This window comes from Rhyacophila brunnea, unplaced genomic scaffold, assembly GCF_057557595.1.
Source record: "Rhyacophila brunnea isolate RB1 unplaced genomic scaffold, BYU_Rbru_1.0 scaffold_3, whole genome shotgun sequence".
Taxonomy (NCBI): Eukaryota; Metazoa; Arthropoda; class Insecta; order Trichoptera; family Rhyacophilidae; genus Rhyacophila; species Rhyacophila brunnea.
This window is the reverse complement of record NW_028232965.1, coordinates 9881663-9889791: the sequence shown is the minus strand read 5'-3', so window position 1 is coordinate 9889791 and position 8129 is coordinate 9881663. Positions and strand designations below refer to the sequence as shown.

General features: G+C 32.2%; 1 protein-coding gene across 1 annotated transcript; it reads right to left on the bottom strand.

Moving 5' to 3' along the window:
- Positions 1–850: 850 nt before the first annotated feature.
- On the bottom strand, positions 851–7899 carry LOC147067860 (uncharacterized). Its single transcript, XM_085952571.1, has 7 exons — positions 7585–7899; positions 7103–7274; positions 6881–7011; positions 5552–5786; positions 5038–5099; positions 4114–4256; positions 851–3371 (listed from the first exon to the last, which is right to left on the bottom strand). The coding sequence occupies exons 1-7, from the start codon at positions 7705–7707 to the stop codon at positions 3155–3157; spliced, it is 1083 nt and encodes a 360-aa protein (XP_085808697.1). The 5' UTR covers positions 7708–7899; the 3' UTR covers positions 851–3154.
- Between the last annotated feature and the right edge of the window lie 230 nt (positions 7900–8129).

Below are 8129 nucleotides of genomic sequence, written 5' to 3'. Positions count from 1 at the left end.
AATTTGAAGAACATTATCAAGAAAAATAAAAATTTAGGTGACTGACTTTGAAACCAATATCCTCAAGTTACAGTAAATTTTGTTATTATAGTGTGAAAACATCTTCTTGGCTACGTGTTAAAACTGTGAACTAACATGCTCCGCCTATTTTTAACCGCACTTCCATTATAAATTAACAAGCTCTTCCCATTTAGTAAACAACAGCGCCTAGAAGCGTAGCCAAGAAGATGTTTTCGCACAGTAGAAACAAAGATTCATAAGTAAATAAATGTAACATTCATCAAATATTAATTATTTATTTGCTTTAAAAACATAATGTTCACCTTAGAAAAGACAAGTGATAATATAATAGTATTGAAATGTAGTAATGTTATACATAAAATTACTGATGATTTAGAAAAAAAAACAGTTGAAGTTCATTTACCATCGGAATATTTTCTTTTGATTTAATTGATAATATTACGGAAAACATTTTTGCTTTCACCATTTTTTCAAATTATGGTTTTTGCGTTTGTATCATTTATTAATTCCATTTTATTGGTGTTTAGTTTTAGATTATTCATAGTTTCCATCGGATTTTGGAGCGGTAGAATATCCACATAAGACTTAATTTTGTATTTTATAGATCTACTTATCAAATCTATATTTCGTCTCTGTTCTGGCAGAACACACTTATAGGAAAATACTAGTTTCGAGTAATTTGACTTTGAAGTTTTTAAAATGTTTGAAATGGTCATCATGTGAGTTTATTAAGTAATCATAAAAATGATGACTAAAATAAAGACTGTTTATTTATTAAGAAGGTTAAAGTAAAATTTTCTTTTTTTTATATTTATTTTCTTATTTGTTTATAAAAAAACGAATTAGTGTATTTTGCCAGAACACATTTTGTCTTTTTCAGCGGTACTGATTACACTAAGTGTTATTTAGTGTTTTCTGCCAGGAGAAAAATGCAGAATATTCTAAAGCCATTGTCATAGTTTTAGGTAAAAATTTTAGTATGTAAAATTATCTAGGTATTTTTATAAAAAAAATGAGATAAATACATACTGCAGTAGTATATTCTTATAGAGCGTAGAGATTATAAGTAGGTACATGTGTAAATAATGAGAAGTAGAAGACATAATAATAAAGGGAATTTCAGAGTAACTATCGTTGGTGGAAAAGTAGCATCGTTAAGAGTCATCATCATCAGTCTGAATCAATACACTGCTGGATGAAGCCATCTCCAAGCCGATTCCACTTCTCTCGGTCCTGTGCGTTGCGTTGCCACGTACTTCCGTAGTACTTAACCGTTTCATCGATCCAGCGGCATCTAGGTCTATTTTGCGGACATTTTTTACCTCTTGGGTACCACTGGATGACTACATTTGTCCATCGGTTGTCCCTTTTTCGAGCTATGTATTCAGCCCATTTCCATTTGTGGTTTTTAGAGAACACTATTACATCGCAAACCCTTGTCTGTTTTCTTATACAATCATTCCGCTTTTTGTCATTTCGCGTTATGCCCAGCATGCACCTCTCTATACCACGCTGTGCTACTATAAGTTTCTGGGTCTCTCTTTTACTTAGGGTCCATGTTTCACACGCACTTGTGATTACGGGAAGCACACACTGGTTTAACACTTTGCGCTTAAGGCACGGGTCATTTTCGAAGACATTATTCAGACGGTCAAAAGTTTTTCAGCCCAGCTTCACTTCGCGAACAATTTCATCAAATATACATCCACCTACAGACACCTTGTTATCCCAGAAAATATCAATTGAGTTAAGGCATATGGCTCTTGCAGACGAATCATAAAATAAATTGCATCTCTCATAATTATTATGAAAAAGTGTTTCAGCAGTGGCTAGAAAATTAACCATGTGCATATAGTGAAGTTAGGTGGTGATTCGTGAAAGGCATGACCACTTCTACGACTGGAAACATGACTTTCCTGGTTTACTATTGCCTCGGGTAGATATATCACAAATGAAACAACTGCGTCTTTCATGTTAGAAGAGTCACGTGAGCTTTGTTAGTATAAGCACATATTGAATTCGTAGTTAATTCGAACACGAAGTTGGGTATACAGAGGGGTGGAGCCCATACGAGTCACGACCTTCGGCCATGAGGTTCCTACTATGAAGAAGTAGAATGATGCTAACTAACACCAAAGTAACCAATACACTGGCTGGATACAATGGCACCATGCTTATATTCTTGACAATGGCCAGCGTTAAATAATATACAAAGTCATACTGCGTCTCTCATATACATACGAAACTAAGATGCTCACACAGTGTAATTGTAGTTCCAAGTTAAGTAGTGAGAAGTTGGATTCACGACTACTTCCGATGCTGCTACCGTGACTTTTCGTGTATTACTTGCTATCGTCTTAGGTAGACGAATTACAAAATAGACCGTGTAGGTATATCATATTGTGCAGGTGAATCAGAGATGCGCTCGCGGTGCCCATCGAGGATGTGAGGAGTGAGAGCAACGTCGACTCCTTGGCATGGTGCTATATCTTTTCGTGTATACTATCGTTTCAGGTAGACAAATTGCAAAACAAACTTTATATGAATCCGATGTACGCGCGGGATTCTCATCAAGTACCAAGTTACGGAGGTGAGGATTGGGAGTCATGACCACTTCCCGACCTGGTACCATAACCTTTCGTGTATACTATCATCTCAAGTAGACAAATCACAGAAGAAAGTATGTCTCTCTGATTATGATACGGGTTGTTAGGTAACGCACCTGGACTACATGTAAATAATCTTTTTAATGTATTTTATACATCAGTGGCTTGTTGTCGATTTTGATTATAAAATAATAAATGAATAAGTAAAAGGATTATGATGATTAAAAACAATATTTATAATTGCTAATCAGGCTCTGTCAATCTCTCAGATCATGTTGTTGTAGAGAATATAGACACTAAGTCGCTTGCCAGTATAAGGTGAACAGCAAAAATGGTTCTGGCAGAAAACATTAACTCAATTAGTTGTTATTTCCAGGCAACATTTTGTAATTTTTCATTTAGTGCGTTTGCACAAAACTGTTTTTAAGTAAATGTATATTTTTTTTAATTAGTATGTTTTTCCAGGCGGTAAAGTTTGAAATAAGGAACATTTTGGTATAACTAACTCAATATGTAATTTTTTCGAATTAGTGTCTTCTGCTAGAACAGTGACGATTTGTATTGGTGCTTTGTAAGTTTTCGACCACCGTGTTGCTGTTGCAGGATGCTGTTTGTTGATGCTTCTTATAGTGCTTCGATAAAGAACTGGGATCCGAGTACCGCTTCTGACAATCACTACAGTGAAATGGTTTTTCTCCTGTGTGCCTCACCATGTGTTTGCGTACATCATTTGGAGATATAAAACTGTAAATGAATATTAAAACAAAAATTGGTTAAACACTTTGAAGAAAACAAAACACATTAAGATGCCAAAAAGGAAGAGAAGTGTTATACAAAGTGAGAACTCAAATACCACAAAAAAAAAAAACAAATAACTGCAAATGTTGTGCGATAAAACAAAGCCACTCATTTTACAATCGAGAATATTATTTTCAAGGATTTTTTTTTGTAAATATGTCAGTTCAATATTATAATGTAATTTAGTTACAGTATAACCTCGTTTTTACGTGCCCGGAATTCACGTTTTCCCGGCAATTGCGTGTAATTTTTTCAGTCCCGATGTATTTCAGTACATTTAATACCCGCATTTACGTTTCTCTTTCCTGCGATTTACGTCGGAAATATTCAAAATATGCGAGTTACGCGCGCTTGACAATGATTGGGTCGTGACATTCAAACGGCGTAAGGTGAGAATTACATAACAAAAATGCAACAAACTAATATACATGATTTTTTTTAATAAAAAATTTCAATAAAAATTTTAATTGAATGTTGTTTTTAATAAAACGTTATTTTTTTAGAAACATAAAATTTAAATGTTCTTTTTTTCAATACCCCCCTTTTACATTTTCCCTCCAATTAGGTTTTTTTTCAGTCCCTTAAAAAACGTAAAATAGGGATTATACTGTATATTTTAAACTGCAAATTAGTCGACTTTCATTTAGTTATTAGTGCAACATTTGCGTTAGAGGATTGTATTTATTACCTTTTAGGGCACTGTGGACAAGAAAATTTCTTATCGTTAGTGTGGATTTTAGTATGCCTTCTCAGAGATGAACTTTCAGTGAAACATTTTCCACAGTGCAAACACTGGTATGGTCTTTCAGATGTATGTATTCTGCTATGAGCCTAAAAAGTGTACAAAACAAAATATTGATGATGTTGGCATGATTTATATTGGGTTTGAAACAAATTTTCTGTTAATTTTACAATTTTTTAATTATCAATATTGACAGCTGTTTCGGCTTATAAACCCATCCTCAGAACAATCCAACGCTTACTAAAGTTTATTAACCTAATCAGTATTTATCAACCTTTTTGATTTACCGAAATACTTTAAAACTAATTATAATTTCGCAACACACCAAAATTGTTAAATTAAAAAGTAAATTGGGGTTGGTCTAAAAAAGCTTTATTTCTATGTGCTTACATCTTTGAGTAGGTACCTATAAAGCAGGCTGATAGTTTTATTATGTATGTATATGAACATAAATAATGCAGAAAATGCAAACTGTGCATGATCGGCCATGAAGATAGCATGCCGGAGAAGTTACCAGCGAGGCTCACAGCTTAAACTCAGATGGCTACAATGCGCCATGAGGGATTTAAAAATGTTTGGCCAAAGCAATTGAAAAGTGACCGCGGCAGATCGTCCAGGATGGAAAGTTTGTGGAAGAGACCCAACAAGGGTTGTAGTGCTAAAAAAGATTATTATTATGTAGTACTGTCATAGATGGAAGACGTAGAATGAGTAGTCTATATCCAGCAGCGGATAGGCATGGGCAGGATGAAATTGAAAGATTGATTCATAATCAATTTTAATTGCAATTATGAAAAGATACATCTGTCAACAAAAATATTGAGAACATTTTTTATCAGTAAAAAATGAAATATTTAATATAATAAATACCTGTAAATGATGTTGAACTCTAAATGCCTTTTCACAAATACCACATATGAATGGTTTCTCACCTAGAAATATATATTACATAATATATATAATATGTAAATATTATTATCAGTTTTGGTCAATGAAGTTTATTAACTACAGGCAGAGTCGTTAACGGAAATGGAACTGAGCCGCAGTAATCACCTCTAGAACCCTCTTGTCATAATTTTGAAAACTCCGAACCATAAGAGTGTCGGGGTTCTAATGAATCTATGTGTATTTAAAGACATATGTTACTCTTTATGATAGATATTTACTATTTATATATACAAATTTTGAAAACACTCTAGTATTCATTTGGCAGAGGATTAGATTATTAGAAGAACCAAAATTGGACCCCGACACTTCTTATAACAGAATTACACCTTTAAAAACTACTGGGGTACAAAACTTTGGTGCAAGTAGGTGTTGATTATTAAATAGTCGAAGAAAAGCCTTATGAATGTTATTTTAATCATACTGTCCCAAACATTACCTGTGTGTGTTCGCAAATGAACTTTTAATTGTGAACATTTATTAAAGACTTTCCCACACGTATCACATTGATGTTTCTGTGGATGGAATTTTGTTTGGTGGACATCAGTCTCTTTATTTTTAGATGCGGTATTAGGCGAATACTTTTTCATTTTAAATTTCTTAGAACCATTATGACAATGCTGTTTTTCTTTTGCTTTAGCTTTAAAACAGACTGATTTTTGTGAATTCATCATCTGGAAATAGAGAAACATGCTACGTGAGTATATCCAGTGGCAATTGTGTGAACATAGGCAGGAAGGCATTGCCTAAGGGAACACACATCATGGAAGGAACACAAATAACTATACATATCTAGTCAATTTCTATTATAATGGAATAATGAAATTTATATATAGAAATACTTAATGGCATAATTAATTTACATTTGAATCAATTTATAAAGTGTCTTTTAAGTTATATTAAAATGAAAATCGTAAAATTTTAGCCTCATTTGACAGCATCGGTTTATATAAAATACATTAAAAAAATATTAAAAATTTACACTTTCAATATGATTATACAAAACCCATTATTTTTGTTCCCTTCACAGTTTTCAATTATTATTAATGGTAATTGTATCATTGTATCATTGTTGAAAAAAATATAAAAAACCGACTTAGAAACATATAATTAATTACAAAAAACATTCGTACATGGGACTTGAACCCACAACCATCAGAATTTGGGCGCTAGCTATCGATGTAATGTATGTTCAATAAAGAATGCTACAGTCTTGAATCTTATGTAAGTATTATACTTTATTTAATAAAAGAATGTTCATTTTTTAACGTGTGATTTATTTAAATATTTTGAAGCAGTTCTAATTCTAATTTTATTGTTATTATCCATATATAATTTCATACTGTAGGTAATTGAAATTTTGTGAGAACCATTGAACCTATTTCAGTGTTTTTATGCTTAAATGGAAGACTTGGTCTTTAGTGCAAAAATCCATTTTATTAAAAAAAAAAAAAAAAGGCTGAGCGAGCCGAGATGGTACCCTTTCATTGGGCTAATTGTCCAAACAAGCCACTAGTTTCTCTACAATTAATAATTAGCTGTAGTATGTAGCATTATTCAATCCTTAAAAAAAACATCACATAACTTAACATCTTAACTATTTGGCAAATTTTACTCTGGGTATATTGGAATGAATTGAATTGTGATTTTGTAGTTAATTAATTTGTGTAGGTACTGCATGTTTATTTTAACCTATTGCATTTTTTGAGTTAATAATATTCATTGTGTATGTCCATAGTGGAATGACAATAAGAATACTTATTTTTACCCTTTGATTTTGATTTTCATATTTTTCACCGACTGACATAGGAGAACCAGTAGTTTTATTGTCTTCATTATTCCCAAGACTTGTGATTTCAGATAAACAATGGCTAGGTTCACCATTATTAGATAAATGAGCTAAAACATAAGAAATGATATTTAGTTACTTACAATAACATTCTTGAAATTAGATAATAATCTATAACACGGACTATAAAAATCAGCTTACCATTTATATGGCCATCCTGTGATTCAAATCTATTACAAATGGATGATTTTTGTAAAATATTTCTTAATTGTGCGTCTGACTTTTCACATTGCTCTCTAAACTTATATGCAATTTCTAAGTGATTGAAGCAAGTTGAACAGATTGATTCTGGCAAACCATCTTTCAGTATTACCTGTTAATATAAATTTAATAAGCATTCGGTTAGTTGTGCGAATTTGTCAATCATGATATTGTTAGCTCTATATATTTGGTAATTTTATAGTAGGTACTTCATATCGTTGTTGTAATCGAGATCTTTTGAAACCATAAACCAAACCAAAACCTAACACAACCTTTTGTAAGCAAAAAATAAATAGGCTGTGTTAGGTTTTGGGTTGTTTTTAAGTAAGGTTGTGTTAGGTTTTTCGTCTCAAAACACCTTACTCAAAAAGACGATATGGAGTACTATATTATTATTACATATATTTAAACAGTCAATATACCTCTACCCTCGCACAAGCCATTGCTTTATGGGCTAGCATAATATTGTATTTTTGATCAAATAATGAGACGGAAACATCCTTGCCTAAACAGGTCCGGCATGAATTTAAGACAGAGTTTTCCATTATTGCAAACGATAATTCAATAAATTATTAATTAAACTTAACGTTTCTTTAAAAGAACACATTAAGACGGTGAACAGATTAATACTATTTTACCATAAATGGCGTGGTTCGTGGTTTTTAAAAAAGATCATATTATTATTATTATAGTTGTTTTGAATTTGTCAAGTTGTTGGATACGGGCGGCTGACAAGTGACAGATGATCCTTAAGAGTTGCCACTAAAAAAATTCGGGTTTATGATTGCAAAAATAATCGTGAGTGCACATCACATGATAGAAATATTAAAACAAACGAAGAAAAGGGTTGTTATACCAAAATGGTAAATTCTATATTTTTCGTGTTAATTCTGTGAGCATCTGTAGAACATTATTTTTTTATGCACTGTTTGGCAAATATTATTCCGCTGGCAATACCAGCATTTTC

Bases quoted from the DNA above. Each gene is read 5' to 3' on its own strand.
- LOC147067860 (XM_085952571.1), bottom strand. From the start codon at position 7,707: ATGGAAAACTCTGTCTTAAATTCATGCCGGACCTGTTTAGGCAAGGAT. The intron at 7,012-7,102 runs GTAAGCTGATTT...CTTATGTTTTAG, and splicing joins ACAGGATGGCCATATAAATG to CTCATTTATCTAATAATGGT. The intron at 3,372-4,113 runs GTAATAAATACA...ATTCATTTACAG, and splicing joins TGTCCACAGTGCCCTAAAAG to TTTTATATCTCCAAATGATG.